This window comes from Rhinolophus sinicus, chromosome 16 (genome assembly GCF_057876585.1).
Source record: "Rhinolophus sinicus isolate RSI-liver-muscle chromosome 16, RSI-T2T, whole genome shotgun sequence".
In the NCBI taxonomy this organism is placed as follows: Eukaryota; Metazoa; Chordata; class Mammalia; order Chiroptera; family Rhinolophidae; genus Rhinolophus; species Rhinolophus sinicus.
The window spans coordinates 166,343,394-166,370,837 of record NC_142516.1 but is presented as its reverse complement, the minus strand read 5'-3'; the positions used below and the strand labels follow the sequence as shown (position 1 = coordinate 166,370,837).

The following is a 27,444-nucleotide window of genomic DNA, read 5'->3' as shown; positions in this document are numbered from 1 at the left end:
TGTATGTGAGAAAGGAAAAATATCTGGTATCAAATTTTTGGTTGGTTTAATTTCAGATTATTTTTACACAGGTTTTTGCAGCCCCACCAAGTTATTATTTTTTAAGTTACTAATGTATTCCAAGTTACTGATGTATTCCAAGTTTCAATTCTTGTAAGAGGTTGGTTTGGAAAGAGGATTTCCAAGTAATGAGATATTCCTGGCTAAATATAGAATCTAAATTTACTGCTCTGGTTCTTGTATTTTGTGGATGTCCCTAACCAGTTGAACAGTCTTCCCTTTGGAACTATTGTGCATTTTAACATGCATTTCCAAAATTCTCAAAGTTAGAACCATAGAACACTGTACTATCAATAGTATCATATGTAAGTAGTGAGTAGTTTGTTATCAACTCAAATTCTAAGTCAAACAGTGTTCCAGGTTGAGCAAATCAAGTAGTCTTTTGTATCTCACAATTATATCTTTTTGTATCTCACAACTGTATATTAATATACATTTTCAGTAATAGGTTATATAGTCTGAACAAATACATTTATGGCTTGGGCCTTTTACAAACCAATAAGCACATATGTTTCTTGGCCCTGGATGGCTCCCAGATTTTTCAATTCACCTCTTGTGTTGGTTTCAGCCATTCAATTCTCGTTAGCTGGGCAACCCAAGAGATTTTCTTGAGTTTACCTGAAATTAAACTGATGGCCTTTCCGCTTGGTTCTCCAAATGTCTTCCCCTTAAGAATCTCGGAGCACACTTTCATGCCCATTGGGATACCTTGTTACTCTGCATTGGACAGCCCCGATTCTGTTACTCACTTTGAAGACCACCAATGCCTACGGCCGAACTCTTTCAATATTGTGCACTATCTGCTTGATTGCGTTTCTTGATTAAGTTCCAGTTATGAAAGCTGGTCTTCCCTCTTCTGAGAAATGATCTGGGATCTGGTCCTTGTCCCTGCCTGTTGGCTCCTTCCAAGGCTGTTGACCATTGTATACTGGTTTTATTTTAGCTTTCACATTGATTTTGCAAAGACCTGTTAGCATGAACACAGCCTACTGGTGGTAGTAGGCAGGACCTTCTATATTCATTCATTATTCTTTTATCTAATTTGAAGCAGGTTCAGATCTCTATCTAGTTTCTAATAACAGTGCTAAAGCAATGTGAAAATGGATGGTATTATAATCTATTACTTGACAGCCCTTTATATCCTAAACCTTTTCCAGTGGTTTAAGAAAAGTTAACTGATCAGCTTCTCCAGCCTAACGAATCATACAGACTTTTTACTTCCCATTAAAACCAAAGTACGTACTGCCATAACTATATCCAAGCATGCATTCAGCATTAATTATGACTTTACAAATTTAATAAGTATATTTAGCTGTGGAGAATTTCAATATAAAAACAGGGAAAAGTGAACAAATACTGCATGATCTCACTTATATATGGAATATAAAAAATCAAACTCATAAATACAGAGAGTAGAATGGTGGTTGCCGGGGGCTTGCAGATGGGAGAAAGGGGGAGATGTTGGTCAAAGGGTATCAATTGTCAGTTTCAGTTATGCAGAATAAGTAAGTTCTGAAGAGCTAATGTACAGACAGCACGCTGACTATAGTTAACAATACCACATTGTATACTTGAAGTTTGCTAAAAGAGAAGATCTTAAGTTTTCTCACCACAAAAATAAAAATGATAACCTTGCCAGGTGATGGATACATTAATTAGCTTGATTGTGGTAATTATTTCATTTGATACATATATCCAAACATCACATTGCACCCTTAAGCATATACAATTGCTATTTGTTAATTATGCCTCAGTAAAGGTAGAAAAATATAAAATTATCATGTTAAAAAAAAAGAGTAGGAAAAAACATGATAGCATAAAAATTTATAACGCTAACAACTAAAAAATTTTTCAACAACTGCATTCTAGAGTAGCAAATAAGAAGCTTTACACTCTGTCTTCCTGGACTGGAATCTGCTTGTATTATTACAAGACTTTTGTCCTGGGGGAAATAACTTAACTTTTCAACACTTCAGCTTTCTCATCTGTAAAATGGGTGGATAGGGAATACTCTACACACTTACTATAAAAATAAAATGTGATAACCTAGGAAATGCACTAAGGGCAGTGACATCATCCAGCAAGAGCTCAATGTTAACTTTTAAGGAAATGCATTAAAAAGCTACTTAGATAAATATCATATAACAACCTTAGTCTAACAAGCGAATGACATCCTTAGTTGATGCTTCCCAATGAGTTATTAAATTCGTGTTAATATTTTATGTAGATGATATTTCAGGCAAAATCCTTTCTTGGTCAATAACTGAATATGCTATTACATTAAATTATAATTAATCTGTTATTCATTTTACAAGGAACTATATATCTAAGTAACTGCATGTTGACTTTATTCAGACATACCAACATAGCTCAAATGAAATGGAACTCTAAAAACAACTATCCCACACCTGAAATCTATGTAATTTTACTAACAATTGTCATCCCAATAAATTTAATAAAAAAATATATATATATATATATATATATAAACTATCCAGATGATTTTAAAAAGACAAAGACCTTGAGGTTGTTGTTTTGTAAAGGAGTAAACAGAATTGTTTGCAATAATTATTCAAAATGGCCATCATCTTATTCACCAAACTGTCAAATATTTATTTCTTTTTGCCTGATTTTCTTAATAGCCAGTACATCAAACTTGCTGAATGCTGTTATTTCTCTAGATGCAAATAAAGCTTTAATTTTTGCAAAAACTTATCATAACATAACATTAGGATATATCCCCCTAAAATTCTTTATTCCAATTTCCAGAACTTCAAACTTTTCCTGGAAAAGTAAAGTTTTCTTTCAACATATGGAGAGTCTTACGATGCCTAGCAGAATAATGTCTATCAAGGGTAGAAGATATGCAAAGTTATTAAGCTAGAAAAATGAAGTTTCATAAAAATCTTCTGTAGTTAGATAGTATTCCTCATCACATTCACCTTGAACTTTCAAGGCTGAGAACGATTGCAAAAATAACCAAGGGAACAGAGTGGTCATAAAATCAACCAACCACATGAACAAAATCACTGAGAGCAGTGGTTCTCAAACTGTGGTCCCCAGACCAGTAGTCTGAAAAAGATCAGGGAACTTGTTAGCATCAGCAAGTGAGGGCAGGGTCCAGCAATCTGTTTTATCAAGCGCTCCAGGTGATTCTGACACACAGTTAAGTTTGAAAACCTCTGGTTTATGATCAACTGAACAACCTCAATCTTTATTACAACTTTCCCTCACAACTCGGTAGTTCTGGACATACATTTTCATCTTCCCTCCAGATACCCCAATCAAGATTCTACTATGGAGCCAGGGTACATGAACAAAAAACAAAAAAAATGAGTATAGCAAACATGAGGAGAAAGAGGTCTACCTGTCCAGAATAGCACAAACTACTCAGAAAGCACAGGGAGAGAACTATGAAAACGTCCAGATTCCTATTTCTCTGGTTTCCTGACTAATATATTCCCAAAGCCACTGACCATCAACTATGAGGAAGAACTGAGAAATAACGTTTTGGAAATAGATCAACAATAATTAAGCTGAAATTTGGTTACCTGAATAAAGCGCACAAAATACTCATACTTTAAGAGAAACAAAAAACTACAGATTTAGGGAACTGAAATCTGGAAAAAACTGGTGTCAAGTTCATTTTTAATTTTAAGAATACAGTTTGTAAAACCTCTTTGAAAGCACATTCTTGCAAGCTTCTAGAAATATATACATAAACAAAGTCAGTGAAAATTATAGCAGTCATGTTTTTCTTTTAAATGATTGCTTATTCTATAATTATGATATGTAATTTTCATGCTAAGAGTCTCATGTAAATGATAATTAACATTTTTAACGCTTACAATGTTTATAAACACTAACAACACTTTTTTTAATTTGGTAAAATATACATAAAAGAATTTCTGCTTTCTAAAAGGGGAATTGAGATAATGCTATATAGCCTCTTTCTGAAAGTAGATAAAGATAAATATTTGAAGAATTTTAGTGATCCATCTTAGATCTTCGGTACAGAATCAGATATTCTTGGATCCCCAACCAGTTTTAAGTCTATAACTTAATTTATGCCAGTGTGATTCTTAAAAGTATGCAGAGTTAAGCACTTTTACTAGTTCAAATATCCAAGTCTGGCTGAAATGTGATTAAGGCTGACATTCTTCCAGTGCAAAACTGCACAAGCTGGAGGAAACGGGAACCGTTCTGTATTGGCATATATTTGATCTGGAATTGGTTGGTTTGCTTCTGACCCCCCCTTTCTTAGCACCTGAGAAAAACAGCTCTGCCTTTGCCCATTCTGGCTGAGCACTGCTCCAGACACACATCCTTAAGTTGACTGTGATCCCCCAGTAAGGTCTGGAGCCAGAGGGCATATCACTGTGGCAACTCCGCAAAACAGACCCAAGCTACTAGCACAGTGCTTCCAACTCTGAGGTCACATGTAAATCCACCCCTGCAAAAAGATGTGAGTAGATATTCTGTAAAACACTCTCATTTAATACATAGAAACCGCTCTGATTTCTGTCTCCGCCTCAGTGGCTCAGCAAGAACACAAACTTTGCCATTTAACTGTATGTCCGGATTTGCCCTGAATGATCTAGGTGTGCATTTGTTATGCTTGTGTAATTATTAGTGGTGCCCCCTTTCTCCAGAAAAGCTGTCCCAGACTAAAGAATAAGTTATATAGTAAATGACATAGTCATCCTACAGACAGGCCCATTTCAGAAAAGGGACAGGCATGAGGGACAAACCAGAGGCAAGTTTATTTGGAGGTGTCCGTAGGCCCACTGCTTCCACACTTTGTTCCGTGACTGTGAAAAACACTTAGGAGATTCTCTTAATGATCTTAAAAGTTCAACTAAATACTTCCCCACTTCAAATGTAGAACCCAGGGGCCAAGTGAATAGCAGGTCTTTTTCCTTCTGATTTCAAGGGTGACCAGGACCATACAGAGCCTATTCTACATGAGGTATACTGTTATGCTAATAATGTGATGAATCCATCCCTTTAATAAATGATGACGAATCATCACTTCTGGGAGTTTCACTTATAAATGCTTCCCCAAAAATGGTCCTATTGTGTGCTACTAGGAGAGCTACATTGAGTGAACTCAGATACTCAGAAGGAAACGTGGCAAACAGCAGTGTCTGATGTCTACTCTTGTTCACTCAACAAATATTAATGCCAAAAATTAAAAGAGGCAGTACTTATATCTCTAAAGCCAACCCTCAGATGTGTTTTGTTTGGCCCAGATAAGATTCTTAAATGTTTAACATATTTTCTAATACTTTAAAATGTGGACTCATTCATAAAAATCCAGATTTCCACTTTCTCTTGGGCAATCAGAAGCTCTGGCAACACTGGGCTGGTATCCTGTTAATGCAATTTCGAATTGGAGCGGAGTAGCACCTTAAGAAAGGACACCCACTATCTAGTCTTCCAAGGTTCTCACTCAACCCTCTTCCCAGGCATTTGTTTGTAACCCCTGATTTATGGCTGGAAATAATCCTTAGGCAACAGCTGGCCTTTCAAATTAACAGACAGGAATCCATATCTTTAGATCAAAGACTCAACTGGGAAATGGCAATAAACAGGGTTTGTTTGTTTGTTTGTTTGTTTGTTTTAATAAAAAAGCCATATGGCTTCCACTGACCCTACAGGACCAAAAGGGGGAAATTAACTTAAGCATATTATTATTTGTAAAGCAATAGCATGTTCAGCCTCTAACACCTAAATATAGAGGGTGTCAAGAAAATGGATACACATTTTAAGAAAGGAAAAAACTGTATTGAAATTGTAATACTCAATATATACCAATAACAAAAGATGAATACAAGTCATGTGTATATATATTTTTTGGCACCTCTGGTATATAATGAAGGTAAATAAAAGGGGATGATTTTAATAGATCTACCAAAGAGTCCAGGAGGGACTCACAACCAGTGTGGAGAATTCAAGGTGCCATGACTCATAAACAAACTTTAACCATCAATAAAATTATCAATGATGTGTCATGTATTAGATCTAAAGAAAAAAAACAAAAACAAAAAACTAACATAAACCACCAAGAGTCATGAAATGTTCCTTAATGTCCTGAAAAAATGCAATTTTTTTCCTCCTTACTGACAGAATCAGACAGGGATAACTTTCAGAAATAAAAAGCATGCTGCACTCCAATTTCAACATAGGTGAAAGATTTTAAAAAATAAGTTTTGAACAAATAAGCATAAAATGAAGTTCATTTTACTGATGTTTAGGATCTTAAGATAAATTTTAATAAAGTATCTTACCATAAATATAATAGTGGTCAGATAAGTTAAAATTGCTCTCTTCACATTGGGAGTTGTGAGTGTGAAGATATTAAACTAGTTTACAAAGTAACTGATTAACTCTAATACAGTGAGCTTTTATTTTCTTCAATTCACTTACAGGCCTTTTGTGAGAAACTACTGGACAAACTGAAAGTCTATTACAGATATGAGAATAATGAATTTTGTTAATTAAAGCCTTATTTATACCCTGTTTCCCCGAAAATAAGACCTAGCCAGACAATCAGCTCTAATATGTCTTTTGGAGCAAAAAATAATGTAAGACCCAGTGCATTATATTATATTATACTATATTATGTCATATTATATTATATAAGACCCGGTCTTATATTATAGTAAAATAAGACCGGGTTTTATATCAATTTTTGCTCCAAAAGACGCATTAGAGCTGATTGTCCTGCCAGGTCTTATTTTCGGGGAAACAACAGTAGGATATTTTTCTCATCTATTAATTTCCCAGCTACCAGCAGAACAGTCACATGGTGCAACTGAAACTTTATATTTAGACACTTTTTCAAAAGACTCTATAGTACTATGCAAACATTAAATAACTACTTTTATAATAGCATTTTGGAGGCTTTTGATACGACAAAAACTCTTCACACATTCTCTAAACCTGTTTTCAAAGACATAATCAATGTGGCAGAGTTTTGCTTAGATTCCTCTCTCCGTTAGGTAAAGGACTGCGCCTCTTTTTAAGGAAGTAAAAATCCACTGTTTGGTAACAGACATCCGATTTAGTAAACTCTGGAGAAGTGATGCTAGAAAACAGATTTCGACTTCTCCTATAGCACTGAGTTTTAAATCACCGAAGTAGATACTGATTGTCTCCAATTCGTGTATAAAAAAACTTTTAAAAAATGGGTTTTCCACTCAACATTTAAATGTAGATTCGTACTTTGCCGACAATCTGACGTCTCCGGAGTAACTTTTCCTAAGCCCCGCTCCGAAACAGCCTACCAGACCACAGACCTGCAGGTGCGGCAGTAACTAGGACACGACCCTCCAAAGGGGTTATGAGGCAGGGCTCCACCAAGACGGTGCGTGAGTGCAGGGCCTCCAGAAACCCACCCATCTCCCGCATTCCCTCTTAAACACACACAGGCATTCACGCCAGGCCCAGACCAGGCATGCCATCTCCAATCACACCCCAGACACCGCGCTCCTCCCGGGACGCACGCTGCTCCTCGCATCCTTCCAGGGCTCGCCCGCTTCTCCACGGTCCCGGAGCACCCTCAGCTCCCTCCCAGTCCCCTGCTTCTGCGCGACGTAGGGTCCCACCCGCCTGTGAACGCTAACTCCAAGACTCAGGGTCTGAGGAGGGGGACCAGGGACCAGCGGACGCTCAAACGCGCCACGTGGAGTGCGCGCGCCAGCAGCCCGACCAGTCGGTCCTCACTGTGAGGTCCCTGCGCCTCCAGCCCTGCTCCTCCTCCAGGGTTCGCCGGACCCTCCCCCGCGCCGCCGAGCAGCCGTCTTGCCTGATTGGGGTCTGTGGCGCGGAAAACATGGCAAGCCATCTGCGATTCGGGATCGTCGGGCTGGGCCTTGATCAGGTAGGCAAAGTAGGTGAGATCGTGGCTGTTGTGGATGAAGCGCGAGATGTGCTGCGCCTTGTGCTCGAAAATGAACACGGCCGGGTTGGGCTGCGCGGCCGCGGGGCCAGAGCTCCCTGTCGCCCCGGGGCCTGGCGCGGGGACGCAGCGTAGAAAGGGCGCACTGAGTACCAAAAGCACCTCGCGGGCCGCCTGCGCCCCGCAGCTGCCGGTCTCGGGCTTCTGGCTACGCCGACGGATCTCGGCCATGAGCCAGGGCAGCATGGGCAGCGTGGTCCTTCGGTCCAGGCACGACCCCCCTACGTACCACAGCCGGAACCTCTTGTCGCCCGGCTTCCCCGGGCCCGGCTGCGCAGGGGTGCCCGGCTCGGGCTCCAGGGGGTGCGGGAACGGCTCATCCTGAATGCAGCTGGGAGGCTCCATAACTCGCGCCTCACGAGTGCACCGAGGCAGCCGGAGAGGCGCGCCGCGCCCCCAACTCCCGCGCTGAAGCTGCCGCCGAAACTGTGCCAACTGCCGCACCGGGCCCCTGCGCCCGCCTCGGCGCGACCCCGAACTCCGCGCTTCAGCGGCCCTGCCCCATGCGGCACTTTCCCGGGCGCGGCTGGGAAGCTCCGGGCACCAAGGCTGCGCCCGGCAGCTGGACTGGCAGGAGACAGCGAGTTAAATCGTCATCCTCCTTCCTCGGGCTCGTGCATAGAGGCCAGACTTCCCTCTTCCTCCACCGCGGCTCAGGGTCAGAGGACAACGCTCAGGGCCCCGCGCCACCGCCGGTGGCCGCCTGCTCCAGCGCTGCAGAGCCGCTGCGGCCGCCGCGCTCGCTTTGGGCAGGCACTGGGAACCTGGGCGGGGAATGGGCCGTGGGCGGGAGGGGGTGACTGGGGGCGGAGCTGACTCCTACCAGGGTGACCGGCTGTCACCTGGAAGGTCGGGGCCGTAGGGCTACGACGCGGTCAGCCTTCGGGAAGAGCCAGCAAGAACTATCCGAACGGAAAATAAAAACAAAACGTGGCTTCGCTGGGGCCGCTCCTCCTCCGGTGGCCACAGCCCAGCTTGCTGCTCCTCCTCCAACTGTTCCCGTCCCTCCCTCGCTCCTTCCTTCCTTCCAGGCTGCTTCTTTAATCGTGCAGCCACCCCGCCTCCCGTTCGGCGGGCGGAGAGCGTCGCCTATGAAAGCATATCTGTGAAGTCTCCCCCTTCTCCAGCCCCTGTCCCAGCCCGCCCCTCCAATCCGCCCCTGGGGCGGCAGTCCTGCCCCTGGCGCGGGCACAGCCCGGACCATGCGGGACTCTCCAGGTTCGCCGGGATCTCCGTCCTCTGCTGGGCATCTCTGCTGCCCCCTGGAGAGGGGGACACTCTCAATAGGGCGCTGAGTTTTTTGGGTTTTGTTTCATTTGATTTTCATTATTTATTTAGTTTTATTTATTATTTTTATTACTAATGGTTTCAATCCCTTTTAAAGATTGCATAATAATGTCTGAATCTTCCTAGTAATCTCAAAAAGTACTCGTGTTTTAAATCATAGTATGACAAAATATTTCAATTCCAATTTCACTTTAAAATATAACATTGTATGAGAAACATGAATCTTCCTAGCTCTTAACTGCAGCCATCTTCTTAAAATATGGGAAAACTATCTTTTATTAATTATATATACCCATTCATAACTAGTGTAGAGATAGTTCACTCTTTTATAAGTAGTGATATCTATTTCCGAGGAACTGAAAAATTGGGAGGACAAATTGATCATTCTAATTTTAAAACAGAAAGAGAAGTATTTATTCATTTTAGCAAATTAAACTCGTGACTTCCCTTTTACTCTGACTGAATTATAATTAAGAATCAGATAAGAAATCAACAAACTTGATGGGAAAGACACTGAAATTTCCTAAGTTTCTCCAACGTTTACTGGAAGAACGAAAACCCAGATTTCTTATTGTTTTTAGTTTAATGGTATTCTGACCTTCTATAAAGCCCTGGGACTATATTGTAGTCTACTTATGTAAGATCACTGTGATCAACTGCCATTATTTCCATACTGAATTTCTGAATGCACCATGGTGGCTCTCTTGTGGATAAACATCTAAGGTCTAAGATGGAGACATTAATTGCTTAGGTTTAGACATTTGGTTAACCACTCCCCCACACCTTTGTGCAAAATAGACACGTGTCTTCAACAAGCAGTGAAAAGTTCTTGGAATGTAGACTGAAACCTTCCAGAACCCTACCTACCAGAAACTTTCATACAGATCCCATTTCTCTAGGCCACATGCCTAAGTTCTATAAAAGAGAAAGGAAAGAACAAAGATCTGGGTAGAGCATGGAAGTCTTGTCGGTTCTACCAAATCAACCAGCTTTGGAGCAAGGATTGAATTTGGAGCCCCAGCAGGCCATGTCCCATTGGTAAAAGAAAGTGAAGCAATAAACAGCTTTTACTTATTGACAGAAAAACAGAAGAAATGTTTTTTATTACATGACATCCTAAATATGATTACTTCCTGTGCTGGAATGCTCTTAGCCCTTTCTTTGTAACTTTTTGTGATGTTTATCTTACGATGCATTAATAAGCATTATTACTGTTTGTTTACCAAAACCTGAACCTCTCTGCATCCTGACACATGGCAAGATAGCTCTTCCCTGCACTCTTTAAGTTAGGCACAGTCAAAAGGCTTGTTTTGGGGGTGAAATGTGAGCAGAAGTGACTTGGATTGCATTTTAAGTAGAAGCATTTGGCTAACAGTAGTCAAGGCTCCAGCCTATCTTATTTTCCAGCCCCACTCTTACCCTCCATCGGTCATCATAGAAGCAACAGGTCCACACGGAAGTTCCTTGAAATCAAAGCAGCCCAGAATGCTGAGCCAACACACGGATGACAGTTGTCCTGGAGAAACTCCCAGGAGCACGGCACACTTCTTATGAGTAAGAAATAAACATTTTTGTTCTATTAAACCACTGAGATTGTAGAGTTGTTTACTACCTTGTTGTTAATTTATCCTACTGAATAAATGTATTATATCATATTTAATGTAATATATGTTATATAGTATATAACTTGTTTTATTATCATTTATACATTTGACTTGCTACTTGCATGAACTAGATGGTAAGCTATTGGTTTCTTACAACTGCTGTATCACCTGCAGAACCTTAGAGAATAGCATACACATAAAACGTGCTCAATTATATACTTGATCACTTGAATTTGGAAAAACATAAAAGGACAAGATATAATTTAAAGATGTTTGGTAGATATTACACACAATATGCTGGTCTGTGATGTTTACCAAATGGTGGGGCCATAAGTCAACCTCTGACCCCAAACCCTTCCACACTTCCTTTCCCCAAAAAATGAACCAAAGAATATGGTCATTGAAAAGATTTCCAACAATCTGCAAAAAATATCTCCTGAATAGTCTCATAATCACCTCTACCTATGATATCCAAAAGTGAACACATACTTTTTTTTAAAAAGTGCTCCTCTAAATCCCAATCTAAATTAATGGTGTCAGCATGAATTAGAAGTTGCAACATCCAGTCAAATCCTAGTTCAAAAATGTATACTGTATGACAAACACGAGGGCCTGAGATGCTAGTGAGGTGGTATAAGACTACAAAGGATTGTTGAAATCTCTAAGCTTGTTTCTAAGTGCGTCCTCCTCCCCCTCCCTCCCTCCCATTCTGTGCCCCTCAACATCTACTTTTCTTCCCTGCTTAAAATTCTCTAGATAAGGATACATTTCCTAAAAACTCAAAGCAAAAATTTTTCTAGTCTTATATTTGCTGCTCCTCTCTCCCCACTCTCTCTTTCAGACAATCTCTCCATTCTCAAATGTATTATACATCTGTTGTCTCAATGGGGCATCACAGACTTCTTTGTCTACCTGATCGCACTTGCTTCCCACCACCCTACAACTTGAATTTCCCCATCCTTCACTACTTAAATATTTGTTCATTGTTCAAAACCCAACTCAAAAGGCATCTCTTCTGTGAAGATATTTCTTACTTCCCCAGTCAGAGTTAATGGTCCTCTCTTCTTTGATCTTTTTTTTTTTTTTAATTTTATTGGGGAAGGGGAACAGGACTTTATTGGGGAACAGTGTGTACTTCCAGGCCTTTTTTTCCAAGTCAAGTTGTCCTTTCAATCTTAGTTGTGGAGGGTGCCGTTCAGCTTCAAGTTGTCCTTTCAGTCTTAGTTGTGGAGGGCGCAGCTCAGCTCCAGGTCCAGTTCCATTTTCTAGTTGCAGGGAGCACAGCCCACCATCCCTAGCGGGAGTTGAACCGGCAACCTTGTGGTTGAGAGGACGCGCTCCAACTAACTGAGCCATCCGGGAGCTCAGTGGCAGCTCAGCTCAAGGTGCCATGTTCAATCTTAGTTGCAGGGGGCACTGCTCACCATCCCTTGCGGGACTCGAGGAATCGAACTGGCAAACTTGTGGTTGAGAGCTCACTGGCCCATGTGAGAATTGAACCGGCAGCCTGCAGAGTTAGGAGCATGGAGCTCTAACCACTTGAGCCACCGGGCCAGCCCCTGATCTTTTAAAAAAACAAACAAACGCATTCCACTATTGGAGCTGTTATTGCATTCTTTATAATTATTGGGTGATTTGTCTGTGTTACCCACTACAGAAAGAGCATCTTGAGAAAAGGATTGTTTGTTTTGTGCCATATTTTCTCCAGCAGGAAGCACAGTAGCTGACACTTAGTAGGGTCTTAATATTGAGTGAAAGAAGGAGTTGAATAAACAGCAAATTCGAATTGAAGAAACCAAAGATTAAGAGGGTAGTTTTAATATCACAGAGGTGATATACCAAATGATTTAATTAGCTATTTTCAGGAAAACATACTAAATATATCCACCCATTAATTATAAAATATTAGAAAATTATAATAGACTGTCTCCTATAAATTGTGATGGAGTTCTGACTGCAGATGGCAAACAGAGCACAAGCATTTGTGACTGAATGAAATCTAGAAATAATAACAGGGCTTCCCTCTATTGTCCATGTCCCCTAACCAGGGCAGCCAGGACACAGCATCTTCGCTGCTCTAGGGAAAGGATGACGCAGCAGAGCACATATAACAAAAGAGTCTATTCTTAGCTTTCAGATTTCAAAAGCTAAGGACCTGACGAAGGCAAAAGATTTAGAATATATTTATATGCTCTAGGAGTTAGTTTTTCTTGCTGTAGATACTAATGAAAGTTTTCTCAAACTTGGGAGATGGAGACAAAGATGGAGGGAAAAAATAAGGGATAACTACTAGAAAACCAGATATACAATGTATGACTTTCAAACCAGTAGAATATTGATCTATCTTATGGAAAAGGAAAAGGAATAAAAATTAAAATAAGAAATGAAAGAAAACAAAAATAAAGTGTGATAAATAGAAAACTTAAAATAGTTGGCAAAAGTAATTCCAAATAGTAACTATAATAAATGTAAATTAGTTACTCTAACTAACCAAAAATAAAGAGTTAAAGATCCTGGAATGGGGCCGGCCCGGTGGCTCAGGCGGTTAGAGCTCCATGCTCCTAACTCCGAAGGCTGCCGGTTCGATTCCCACATGGGCCAGTGGGCTCTCAACCACAAGGTTGCCGGTTCGACTCCCGCAAGGGATGGTGGGCTGTGCCCCCTGCAACTAGCAACGGCAACTGGATCTGGAGCTGAGCTGCGCCGTCCACAACTGAAAAGACTGAAAAGACAACTTGAAGCTGAACAGCACTCTCCCACAACTAAGATTGAAAGTACAACAACTTGACTTGGAAAAAAAAAGAAAAAGTCCTGGAAGCACACACTGTTCCCCCAATAAAGTCCTGTTCCCCTTCCCCAATAAAATCTTTAAAAAAAAAAAAAAAAAAAAGATCCTGGAATGTGTTGTTTACAGAATCACTTTTAAAACAAAAGGATATAGAAAAGAGTGGAAACAAATAGAATAAAATATATCAGGCACATATGAATAAAAAGAAAGCTAGACTAGTAGTTTCATTATCAGATTAAGTAGAATTTAAGGTTAATGAAGGGCGTTATGAAGAAATATTTACCAGTAAAAGTGTTAAGGAGATAATATTATTTTTAAACACATAGACACTAAATAAATTTCTCCCAAATACATGAAACAATAAGTAAAAGAATGACAGGAAAACTGAATACATCAACATTTTAGTTGGTGATTTTAACATATAATTCTCAGATACTGTAAGATTAAATAAACTAATTATAATCAAATTTATAAACTTCAATAACATGATTATATATATTATATATATAATCATGTACATATATATCTATATATATATCTATATCTATCTATCTATAGCTATATCTATCTATGTAAAGAGAGATATAGATAGATAGGTAGATAGATACCAATAGATAGATCGATATCCAATGAATAAATGAATAGAGAATACAAAATTATGCCTAGGACTACAAAGTCAAGAGTAGGAAACGGTGCCAATGGAACCCAGTGGGAGGCACTGCCCGTAGAACCTGTAGTTGAGGAGGGACATGGCTGCTGCCAGAGTATGGCACGGAGCAAGGAGGGGGCAGAGAAGAAATGCCCTGGCCTTGCTGTCCTCCTCTGCTACATCTCCCGCAGGTCTTCTCCCATTGGACAAGCCAAAGGGGCACAGGTGACAATGTCTCATGGCATAAAGCAAGGGAGACAGGGGCAGGACACATACCTGGATGAACAAACAGAGAATAACTTGCACAGTTTTAGAGTAAAGGAGATTTACTAATATTTATAAATCAGATATCATAAACGCACAAAGAATAGATAGCAATAGCCAGGTGGGGTGAAGGCCATGTTCAATTTACCTATAGAGGTGCCATATCTCATAAATACAAATTACTGGACTGTTTTCCAAGAAAGACAAAAAAAATGTTTCTGTGCTTTCAGTTTTAATTGCAAAGGTATTTTATCACCATTATCTCCTTTGGATGGAGATAATTAACTCAAGGCAACAGATGCTGCTAAGTTTGTTTTTTTTTATGTTTATTATGATAATGCATTTATGAACTACATCAATATTGCATGAAATTGTATCTGTTAGATTGTTTATTGTTAAGAATTGGCTCTTATACATCTACATTGTAATATGTACCCAGCATTTTGATGACCAAGATACTAACTATAAAACTAATGATATCGTTATGTCATTCCACTGGTATTTAATTGGCATGAAATAGATTGTTAATCAGGATCCATTAGCACATTTTATTTTGTCTTTCTCTTTATTTAAACAAGATAATCTTTGCAATTCCAACAACTTCATGTTTAAAAACAATGTCAACTATTTTTCTTACATCATATGATAATTACAATCTTAGGAACTGATGACAGCAACCATAGAGTGCTTGCTGGCAATGAGAAGGAAGGATTGCTTAGGAAACCCTAAGGAACAGCAACATTTAAGAGAAATACAAACGAAAATGAAGCTTGCAAAAAAGACTGAGAAGGATGAACCAGAGACATAGGAAGATTGTGTCATGGAAACCCAGTGAAAAAAGAAGTGGTCCGTATTTTAAAGTGCACAGTGAAAGCACTTTCAGTGAAAGACATAAGAGCAGAAGCTAGAATGTGTGGGTTGTATAATGAAAGAGACATGGATATTTGAAAATTCTAAGCATAGACAATGTTTTAGAGATGCTTGACTGAAGCGAAGCAAGATAGGTTAGTAGATGAAGAAGGGTGTGAGATGGGTGGAAGGAGGGATTTTTTTCAGTTTGGTTTGGCTTAGTTTTTAAATGGGAAAGAACATTGAGCATGGTTAAACACTATAGGAAGGAATCAGTATTGGAACTTATTGGAACTACTCCATTATAAGAGTGTTGGAAAATTATTTTCAAAATAAGGAATAGAAAAAAATTGTAAATAAATGTCATACAAAATTATAAGTAAAAGAACCCACAAACCATGATGAAAAAACTTCAGAAAGACACACCAACAAATTGTGAAACTAATAAGCTAATAAAATCTAATATTTCAAAATAAGCTAACAGACATGAAGGAAAGAAGCCATGAAAGAATAACATAAATCAACATTAGAAAAACTCAAAAATTGCAAAACCATAATCTGGGGTTATAAAGCAAGTAAGCCAAGATCTTTTCTGAGTTTCTGGCTGCCACCTCTTTCGTCTGTCCCTTCAAACATCCACTTCAGCCCTTTATTCTTAGGCCAGCTTTGTCTTTGCAAAGGCCCTCAGCAATGTGGACATGCTGGCTTCCATTGAAAGAAGCCACTGAGAATGCAGAAGAAATAGAGGCAAAGGCAATGTAAAACGTAAGAAAGGTTGTCTTGTGCAAACAAAAAGACTGAACATTATGGAATATTATGAAAAGGAAGAAATGCAGGTTATGCAGCAGAGGGAAATTTAGATGTCCCACTTGATGAAGCAAGCGAGTTCAAAAGTCCTCTGAGCCAGAAATAACCTGATTACCGACCAAATGAAGCAAAACAGACACTCAAGCAAGGTGGTATAAAATACAACCAGGCACTGGGTGCTGGAAACGCTGGTCCTCCAGGATTTGTACTAGTTGCTGTAGCCCCTAGTGACAGTTCATTGCAGGAATCAGGACCATCTTCTCGTACAAGCCAAAGTGCAAAAAGTGATCCCGACATACAAAATTGCCAACCAAAGATGCTGAGGTCTAAATTGATCAAGAGGCCTACCTGTCTGAGTAAACAGCTGTCAGTGTTGAAATCCATGACAGAGATCGTAAAATAAAGGTTTGCAATACTCTAAAAAGCCAGCTGGATCTCATAGTTCAGGAATGAGGTCAGAAGTATGGTGAGCTTGTTTGGCACAAATACCAACAGAAAGTTTTGGCGCAAATACTAACAGAAAGTTTTTGGATTAAGTCTGTGGGAGGTAGAGCTTACTCCACTGCCGTACAACTATAATATAAAAGCTTCTGGTATTTGAAAAGACAAGATTTTCTATGTCACCTCCTCTTTGATGTTCTGATATTGTTTTATATTCATCAATGGAATACCTCTTCTGTAACTATTGCCTTTGCTCTAATCATTAACATCAGGAGAAAGGTTCACTTGAACAGACAGGAACATACCTCTGGAAGAAGTCACACAACTTCCAGAGGTTTTGAGTGTGAGGTAGAGGGCATCAGGCCATGACTGTATGACTTTCACTCAGACTTCTGCTCTTTCTCTTCCTCCAGATACGTATCTAATGGAGAGCATTTGAAGTACTTTGAAGTGTCTGCTCTTTTGATTTAATACGAATAAGCGTACGAAGCATTCGTTATTGCAGTAGTAACTTCACTGTTAGCTATTTGGGTCTAGGAGTCTCCCTCATTTTTAAATGTGCTTTATTTAGTGAAACAAAAAGTTTATGAGGGGAAAAAATGAGGAACTCAGGATATAATATTTAATATTTTAAAGAAGCATAAACACGAAGGAACACAAGAACAAGTAAAAATAAATAATGTCTTAAAAGAAACAGAAGATTAAAAGGAGGAAATGTTAAAATTCAAAAAGAATGAAGAAAGATGTGAAAAAGATTTGAAAGTGATAGATACAGAAGACAGTCAAAGTTCCTACAGATGTATACTAGGTGAGTACCCAAAGAAGAGAACCAAATCAATGGAACAGAACAAATATTAAAAGCCTAGAATCCAAGAAAATTTTCTTGAAGTAAAAAACAAACAAAAAAAAGCCTTAATAATATATATTGAAAAGCACACTATGTACCTGTAAAAACTGACCCAAAATGACCAACACCAAGACTTACTCTAGTAAAACTGAGGAATTGTAAAGAAAATCTTTAAATATTCATTTTGTATCTAGACTGAAAAAAAAAATCATTTATAGGGGAAATGATATCAAATTGTCATCAGAGCTTTCTACAACAACCCCTTTGTGGTTGAAGAAAATAGAGTGACATATTTAACATTCAAAGCAAGAAAATGTGACCTAAGAGTTTTATACCAATGTGAACTGATATTCAAGTATAAAGAACAAACACAAACTGTTGTGAACATTCATTAAAGCGGGCAGGTGCTACTCAGCTCTAGCCAATTATTGGCACTGGAGAATGTAGGCAGAGTGTTTTAGGGTCTTCGGATTTGTGAAGGACTCTCAAGTTAAAGATAAAAACATTGTGGAGACCAAAAGAGTATTTCTATTCAACAACTAGATGTGTAATCTCTTAAATTGAGGCTAAAGACAACCTCTATTTACCTATTCATTTAATATTCAATTATATTGTTTACAGTTTTATAATTTATAATAAGGCTTATTAAAAAGATGACCACCTGATTTCATTACTTTGCAACTTTATTCATGTTTCACGTATAGCAGAGCATATTCCTGCCTTCACATGTACACCACGACTTGAGGGTTTCTTGGTTGTTTATTGTCTAAATTATTTATTCCATTTATCTTGACATATCCCTCTGTCCTATATATTTTTGTCAATTTCTTAAAAAGGCTTTGAATATTTTAGTCAAATTAGTATTTCCAAGTGATTTGAGTGTAAAACTACTTTTGGAAATTTGTTAGAATCAAACAAGTATCTTTTGCTGCCAGTATAATTTTGGAATAAGCTGCTTACCAATTCATGTATCACTAATCAAAACATGAACACTTTATCTGTCTCAAAGTGTGTGATTATGGTAATGTGTGTGATTTAGGTCAGCTGTATGATAAAAAAATTGCTCTATAATGTATTGTGGTCTCCCATCTTGGAGTAAGAACAAATATATTTGTAAACTAAAAATTCTGCAGTCTTGATATTTTATAAGATATGGTAAATTCCCAAGATTTCAAAAAATTATTTATTATGGAAATTTTCACACAAGTGAAAAAATACAAGGGTATAATAAACCCAAATACACACATCACCCAACTCCAACAATTATTAATAAATGGCTAATCTTTCACCTACATCTCTGACTACTAAGTGGCTGTAGGTAGGAACAAGTTCCCCAGCTAATTTGTACTCACCCTATAGTTCGAAAAACACTACCTCAAAATCTTCTCTCTTAAGGGCATGATCAGTTTCATTCATCTCAGTACCCTTGACTCTTGGTATGCTTGGTACAGAGTAAGCACCAAATATATGATCAATTGTTAAATGTCTATACTAGAAAGCAAGGGTTTTTATACCTTCCATGGGTGGCATTTTTAGCAACAAGTGAAAAACACCCTCTTTCCTCATCCCCCAAACTAAGCTACTTTTATGGTGCAAAGGGGTTTGCCAATGTTGGGAGAAGACAGTACACAGTCTGCATCTCGAGGATTCCCATTGCCTGCCATTCCTTTGGAAACTCCTATGGGCCAGAATGTTAATTTCTGTCCGAATTCATCTAACCTGTTGCCTGAGTCATCATGGAATCTGAAATCTCCCTACATCTTGCAGTTATGTTCTTGATAATAACAGTTTTTGACTAGCACATCTTAAATATTGCTTTGCCCTTTCCCTTGGTACAGAAATGTGAAAACACAGTAAGACATGTCAGTGTTTCTCTTAAACAAATGTTTTTTATATGCTGAAATAGCAACTAACCAAAGATTAATAGCTGCTTTCTCCAAGGACACTTGCAATTCAGAAGAACATAAGTCAAGATAAAGTTAATCAAGCTCTGCAATCCATTATACTGAATATTTCTGTGTGCTATATAAATGGTGGTTAAATCAGCTGCTTGAATATTCCCGATAGGCCTGGTAAAATCAGCACATTCTTTGGAGAATGACATGTGAAATAGTAAAATTCCATTTAAGTGATGGCACACATAAGTTTCTGAAATTTTAAAACTTTTAATACTTAAATTCTAAACCTCTTGATCAGTGATGTCTTGCTCAGTGTAGTCGAGTATATAGGATTGGTGAGAAAGACAACCAGTTAATGATATTATCACTTCAGTTTGTGATTGAACCAGCTAATAAACAGGGCAACGTAATATATGTGAGCCATGAATTCAAGTAGATCTACCCTCCTGGTGAGGTGGGCTAAGTAAGATAACTGATATGGTGGTTCTCCTCTGCAAGTCATTGAGGGCCCCAGACTCCTTCTATGTAGGGGACCAGCCATCCTAACATGTGGCTTCCATCTTGTGAAAAACATGGTGGCTCCAATTTCTATCATCATGTCTACATACCAGCCAGCAGAAGCAAGAGAGGGAAAGGTAAAGGCATACTTTTCCATATAAATTCTTGTTCCATATAAACACCTCTCACTCTGCTTGCATCTCATTGGCCAGAACCTATTCATGTGGCCACAACTGCAAAGGAGAAGAGAAAATGTCTGCAAGTGGGTAGCTGCATGCCCAGTTAAAGGTTCTATTGCTATGCTACAACACTATAACCACTATCATAAGTTACAATTGTAATCAGTTGTTACAGATGTCTTGAATTAGGATTCTTTAAAAGTAGATTAGGGCATTGTGTTGGGGGTCCTCAAAACTATCCTTAATTTTGGTAATTCATTGGGAGAACTCCCAGGACTCAGCATGTAATCATACTCATGACTATAATTTATTAACAGTGAAAGGATGCAAAGTAAAATCAGTAAAGAGAAAAGGCACACGGGGCAAAGTCTATGGTAAACCAGATGCAAGCTTCCAAGATTCCTCTCCCAGTGGAGTCACAAGGGATGTGCTTAATTCTTTAAGCAACAAGTTGTAACAAATTATGGGAAATGTTGTCAATCATAAAAGCTCCTTAGAGACTCAACATCAGGGTTTTATTGGGAGCTGTATACAGGCACCCCTTGCCTGGCACATACCCAAATTTCAGGCTCCCAGAAGGAATGTGGGGGTTTGCATAAATTATATTGCTTGTACAAACACTTTAGACACAGCGAGCGACTCATATCAGTTAATGGTGGGAACCCTCCTGATGTCCGAGTTCCCAGATGCCGGCCAAGGGGCAACTTTGTAGGCAGGCCTTTTTAAGTACAAGCAGTCAGGACTACTATGTTAACTCTTTGCTGCACAGGGATAATTAAACTTATCAAACAATTCTGGAGATAAACTGCAATATAGCTTCTTATATACTGTCTAAAATAATCGACCTGCCTTTGTGCTAGTTCATTACTATTAATACTTCATTAATTCTCATGGAATGAATGCTAGTATATGTCAATTAATTGGAGGATTAGTAGTTTGCACTCCCATGAGAGAAATGGTTGATAAATGCATTACTAATGAAAATGCAGGATTCCCTAATTACTCAGATCCTGGTTTATAACACCACTGTACAATAAAAAGAACCAGGGCTCCTGGGAGAAATGGCTGACTCTAGGCCCAGGAAAGAAAATATACAAATGAGCCTGGAGCATCTTGTAGTGTCAAGTGACAGAAAGTAGGGAAGTCCTCAAAAAACAAGCGGGGGGAGGGGAAGAGGTGATGTCAATGGGGCACAGGACCCAAATGAAGGAGCTCCCCATGGTCAAAGTTGGAATGATTTGAGTAACAAAATGTGTTGTTATAACCCCAAGTATAAAATAAAAATCCATGAGTTCACACTGACATAAATAATCAATTAATAATTGTGGAGAAGAAACATCTCTTGCAGAATTCCAAATAAAGTATGTAGCTAAAAAAGAAAAAAAAAGGTGAGCGTAACTACACTCCTTCACTATAGGCTGCAGATACTGACTTCCTTTCAAAGAGGTGAGTGTGGAAAGAAGGGAACAGAAGAACTTCACAGTGGAGAAGCCTAACAAACATTACTTCAGCAAGGAAATTCACATCAACACCTAGTGATACATCGTGCTGCTAATGCACACCCTTGATATGATGGGAAGAAAATGGCACTTTATCTCTGTGACCTTCCTCCCAAATACCCATCACTCCAGTCCAGAAAAATCGTAAGACAAATCCCAATTGAGGCACATCCTACAATATATCTGACCAGCACTCCTCAAAATTGTCAAGGTCAACAAAAACCAGGAAAATCTGTCACAGACAAGAGGACCTGAAAGAGACATGACGACTAAATGTAATACGATGTTCTGGATGGGATCCTGAAGCAGAAAGAGGATATTAGGTACAAACCAAAGAAAACTAATGTACCAACGTTGGCTCGTCAATAACAAATGTACCATACTAATGTAAGATGTAGAGGAAACTGAGTGTGGGGTATTTGAGAACTCTCTATACTATCTTTTCATTTTTTCTATAAATCTAAAACTTCTCAAAAATAAAATTTATTTAAAATCTAAAGTACGTATACACAATATTTTTTACAAATTATTTAAAAAGATAATTCTGCTTAAGCACGTTTAAAAACAAGCCACCAGTATGTTGGCAGTTTCAATCCCTTTTTAAAAATGTGACTGTTTTGTCTTCTTCCCACATAAATCTGATTATGTTAAGGTGTCTCGGTAGCAGTGTGTATTAAAATAGTTGTGTTCTTCTTGATAAGCTCAGGCATAAATCTACTCCTTTTGGAAACTAAAAGCTCATTAATATATTTTCAAACTTGAAAATGAGTTATTTTCCAAAAGGTTATATTGAAGTCAAATGTTGGAAACTTGAAACACATTTTCCCACAGAAATGTTATTACAAACAGTGATGAATTCCCAGGTCAGCCCAGTGAAGCTCATTAAATTCATTATAAACAAAAAGACATTTGCAATGAAAACAGTGTAAAACTATATTTGGGGAAAAAAAATGCCTTTTAAATTCAGAGATAAATTTAAACATACAATTTAAGTTCATTTTAATCAATTCCATCTCCAGGGGCTCACTTGAGGCCTCTTTGCATGTAACGCTAAACTCTGCAAATGGGGAAAGCGAGGAGAGCGAAGGCGTCACCCTGGGGTGGGTGGGAGATGGAGAGACCCTAGGAACAGTCTGCGAAAGCAAGTATGTTGTTTTAACCCAGATTGGGGGTGGGGGAGGTTCTACGGTGACTTCTGGGAATACAATGAAACTGGTGTCAAACAGGATGGACAAAGGGATAGAAAGGACTTAGCTTCTCATAATCCTACAGTCATTAATGTGCTATTATCCAGAGGGTGAGTAACAGGGTACATCTGCCGGTGGTTGGTAAGCCCGAATGAGAGATTGGCTAACTCTTCAAGCTTGTGGGATCTGAGGTGGGCAGCAGTAGGCTTCGGACCTGGGCTTCTCACAGCAGTGTGCCAGCTAGCAGAGGACAAAGAAAGGGGATTTATTTACATAGACTTGTGGAAATGCTGATGGCACATGAACAGGGCGTAGTTTCCAACATGGACCATCAAAGAGGACCATCAAAGAGGCACGAGCTAGGAATGAAGTTTCTTGCAGTGGTAAGAGCCAAAATGTTAGCCCCAGCTGGAGTCCCCATTTCCAACGCACACCAAGGCCTCCTCTGATGTATTTCAGGTTTGTCTATCCTGGTTTGAGGAAGCACTTCACAATAATTTTGTTTCCTACTCACTACACATTTGTTAAAAGAAGTAAGAAATCATTATACCATTAAAAAAATACTGTAAGAACTTTTCAAAAGCATACTTAAAAACAATTATTTTTTAAAATCATGAATTTCAAGTGCTTTTTAAAACCATAACATGTATTTTTCAGAATACATCATGGACTTAACAAAAATGTGTTTTTCCTCTCCCTCTCTAGATACCATTTCCACAGTGTTTACAACCAGGGTAGGCTTCTTTCCTTACCTTTCTTACTTTCCCGTTAAGTGTCAAAACATGTATGAATGCATTTTTACACCACTTTCTAAACCATAACAATATGTACAGTATTGATAATATCTCAAAGGCAAACCTTAGCTGCTGTATGACATTCAATAGGTTATGCCAAATTTATTCAACCGTTTCCTTGACAGGTATTCTTTGCTGTGTTTCATTTTGCATTTTGCCACTGGAAATGTTACAATAAAAATCTTCATACATGTCTTTTATGTTATTCAGGTTTACGTTCCTGTTGTAACAAACACTCCAAAAATTTCACCAGCTGACCACAATAGTTTGTTTCTAGCTCACACCACTGTCCGATGCAAGTGGGGCTATTCTTTTGCAGTCTGCCTCCAATAGTGCTTTAGGGATCCATTTTATTATGCTTTTGCTACCGTAGGTCCTTCATTTCCAGCAGGAAGGATGAGAGAGGGTTTGCATGATAAGGAACAATTTATGAGGAAGACTGGATGTGGCTTAAGACACTTCTGCCAAGATTCCATTGGCTACAACCCAACCATGTGATCCCAACCTAACTGCAAGGGAGGCTGGGAAATGCTGTCTTCCTGTATTCCCAGAGGTAATGGATGAGCATTTAACCAATTTTGCCAAATACCTTCATATATTTATACACTGATTGCTTTATTCCAAAGGATATATTCCTAGACTGTGTAATTTGTGTATGATATGTGTGTATGCAATCACTTTGCAAAAAGACTTGCATAATAACTTATTTCTGCCAGCAGAGTAAGAACATTCAGCAAGCACTATTCTTGCTCTTATAAATCTCCCCTCTATAGGAGCTGTAATAAAAAATGGGAGTCAGTTGACCAGATTTGTGTGTCAGCAGGGTCCTGGTTTAACTTCCACTTAATGAAAGGCCCTTTCATTATAAAATTTGAAAGGGAGAAGAAAGCAAGCAGTCTTTATTTCATTATACATGTTAACAGATGGCAGAAATGGCACGTACAGCGACTTCCAGGTGATGTCCTGCACTGGGGAGAGATTACTGGCAGGGGCTTTCCCTGAAATTCTCGCACATTGGATTTTCTAAACCCAGCACTGATTTCTCCTGACTTGATCCCTCAGTCTTTCTGACAATTTAGTGCACATCTAATTTCTTGTATAAAATCTCTTCCTACTTGAAATATTTAAAGCGACTTATTTTCCAGACCAAGAATTAACGTATACATCAATGTAGCACTTGTTTTTGTCTATTTATAGCCCTTTTTTTTCTACATAACTTTTTAAATTCTTATTTTTAAAATACATTTATGTTTTTATATTACACCTGTGGGGTTGCCGTCTTCCAAAGCCTTAGTTAACATAAATACTCTCCAAAACTTCTAAGTCCTCTTTCTATCTACTTAATTAAGTCATTGATCCATTTGGAATTTACTTTCAAATATGTTGTGACTGCTAGCATCATTTATTAAATAAATGATGTTTTCCCATCCAACTGAAATACCAGCCTTGTCCCAAATGTCTTGATCTATTTCTAGGTCACACAGCCTATTCCAGTGATCTATTTGTTTATTCCTAAGCAATCCTATGTGTTGACTGCTGTGACTTTATAGAATATTTTTAGAACTGGTTTATAAATTTAAATCCAAAGGAGATCATCTAATACAACAAACTGTATTACCACGTTAACTCAGTTGTAGACCGAACTCAGAATAAAACTTATCTTTCTATCTCTTCCCATGTACTTGGAACTTTTTATAAATATTAATAACACAAACAATTGAATGCATGGCTAATATAAGGGGGTAATGGTCAGTCCTCAACCTGCTTCCAAATGTTTGAGGAAAGTCTCACTCTTCTCACTGATTGCTTTTATAATAAGTGAATGCTATAAAATTGAATTTGTAATGTTAGTTATCCTTTTCAATGTTTTCAATATTCAAGTGTTTATTATTTTTATTGAGATGTAATTCACATACCACTGACTTTGCCCTTTAAAGTGTTCAATTCAGAGGCTTTTAGTACATTCACAAAGTTGTGCATCAATTATCACTAATTTCTATTTGTCTGATTTTTTTCATTATTTAAAAAAATGGAAAAACAAACATGCAATTTTCATTCAATAAATATCATTTGATCCTTATGCAGTTTTGTTGCAGAAAGTGAAGTCCATGATTTTAGGATGATGATAGCAATTTATCAACCAACTAATCAGTTTTCACACTGTTTCAATAATTGCAGCAATTTCCTTGAATTGTCGGTAGAAATTCTGGAGAGAAAGGGGGAAAAATAACATGAATTTTGCTTTCAGAGGTAATTTAAGTAGTTCTTTTAATAATGTTTGACTGCCAGAGGCTGTGTAACATATTACGATTGTATTTTAATGTTACATTCTTAACTGTTACTGAAGGTTACTCTGAGCAACAAACAGGTGCAATCTGGTACTGCAGGCAAAAATGCTATTGTGGAGTTGGATAATCAGCTGAGGACTAAACTCCTCAAAAAGCACACAAGAAAGTTCCTTTGAGATCACAACACAAGTATTTATTAGACACTCAGCACTGTCCTAGAAACTGAAGAGAAAAACAAAAACAACAGGTTGGTTCCTCCAGGGTGTTAGGGGCGGTGTTGTTAAGATATGTGTTCAATTACAATAGAGAGACCCAACACTGATTAACGGCTTGAATAGTAGAAGCTTATCTCTCTTTCATTTACAAAACTGAGCAAGTCTGATAGTTCTCCTATAGAAGTCATCTTTTTTTTCCCCCAAATCTCAGATAAGAGAGGGATCAAATAAATTCTGTCTTCCTTCTCCTCTACCTGCCAGGATGCAAATCTGAAACTTAACCTCAGCAATTAGGATATCCTCTAGTGATTTACATATTTGCACTGTCCTTATTTCTTGGTCTTAATCCTCTATTTTGCTACTTAAGAGTATAGGTATTTTGTTTTAGTTTATATGCAAATTCGCAATGGAATGAAGCAGAATGTCACCATTTCTTTAAAAATATATACTGATGGTCAAAATTTCAGCTACAAGAAAGATATAAATTCAAAGCTCAAAGAATGTTCCTTAGCGCTCAGTCCTGTAATGTGACTAACAGGCTATTTGGCTGGTTAGCTGTTAAGCCAACCTTTAAAACTACCTTTGAAAGAGTTTCCCGCTTTCTGATTTTTTTCCTCTGAGAAAAAAACGATTCTAGAGGTTGAATCAAAGTATGAATGCTGCACAAAAAAATAAGAATTAGGCCAGGATTGTGAATTACAAAAAGGACTGTAACCATATTCTCTTTTGAAATTGATTTGGTCCTTACACTCAGTTGAAGGCTATTCACATATCCCAATGTACTACATTTATTTCCTTTTAACCAAGTCCTAATTCCTTCCAAGACACTAATAAGCATTAATAATGTTGAGTTTGTGATTATTTTTTGTTCTAAAGCAGAGACACGTGTTTTAAAGGAAAGAAATAGAAAGGGGAAAAAACCCTTAAAACATAGTTTGTAATATAGAACTGCCATATGATCCAGAAATCCCACTTCTGGGTTGATCTCCAAAGGAACTAAAATCACTGCATTCCTACATTCATTAGTCACAATAGCCACGATATGGAAACAACTTAAGTGCCTGTTGACAGATGAAATGAATAAAGAAAATATCACACACACACACTCACACACACACACACACACACACACACACACACACACACCTAGAATACTATTCCTCCTTAAAAAGGAAATCCTCTATTTTTGACAATATGAATGAATCGGAGGACATTATGCTAAATGAAGTAAGTTAGACACAGAGTGACAAATACTGTATCTCTTATTTATATGTGCAATCTAATAAAGAAAGTGGAACTCATAGTAACAAGACAGTAGTTACCAGGG

General features: G+C 38.4%; 2 protein-coding genes, 1 long non-coding RNA gene and 1 pseudogene across 6 annotated transcripts in view; 2 read left to right on the top strand and 2 right to left on the bottom strand.

The window, feature by feature from the left end:
• The window catches only part of TBC1D4 (TBC1 domain family member 4), a 176,175-nt gene extending 167,115 nt beyond the window's left edge, over nucleotides 1-9,060 (bottom strand). Inside the window, exon 1 of one of the 3 annotated variants that reach the window (XM_019738151.3) lies at nucleotides 7,871-9,060. In XM_019738151.3, coding sequence (XP_019593710.3) covers nucleotides 7,871-8,368 — 498 coding nt within the window. In that variant the 5' untranslated portion in view covers nucleotides 8,369-9,060. The remainder of the gene's footprint in view (nucleotides 1-7,870) is intronic. The other 2 variants (XM_019738153.3, XM_019738155.3) reach the window with 2 other exon arrangements.
• Nucleotides 7,812-27,444, top strand: part of LOC141571004 (uncharacterized) — a 26,764-nt gene continuing 7,131 nt past the window's right edge. For both annotated transcript variants that reach the window (XR_012495454.2, XR_016019209.1), the window contains exons 1-2: nucleotides 7,812-7,945; nucleotides 10,718-10,864. This is a non-coding gene — a long non-coding RNA (uncharacterized LOC141571004). The remainder of the gene's footprint in view (nucleotides 7,946-10,717; nucleotides 10,865-27,444) is intronic.
• LOC141571222 (V-type proton ATPase subunit E 1 pseudogene) lies at nucleotides 16,155-16,724 on the top strand (annotated as a pseudogene).
• COMMD6 (COMM domain containing 6) overlaps nucleotides 22,542-27,444 on the bottom strand; it is a 17,185-nt gene continuing 12,282 nt past the window's right edge. Inside the window, exon 4 of the mRNA XM_019738160.3 lies at nucleotides 22,542-25,820. Coding sequence (XP_019593719.3) covers nucleotides 25,770-25,820 — 51 coding nt within the window. The 3' untranslated portion in view covers nucleotides 22,542-25,769. The remainder of the gene's footprint in view (nucleotides 25,821-27,444) is intronic.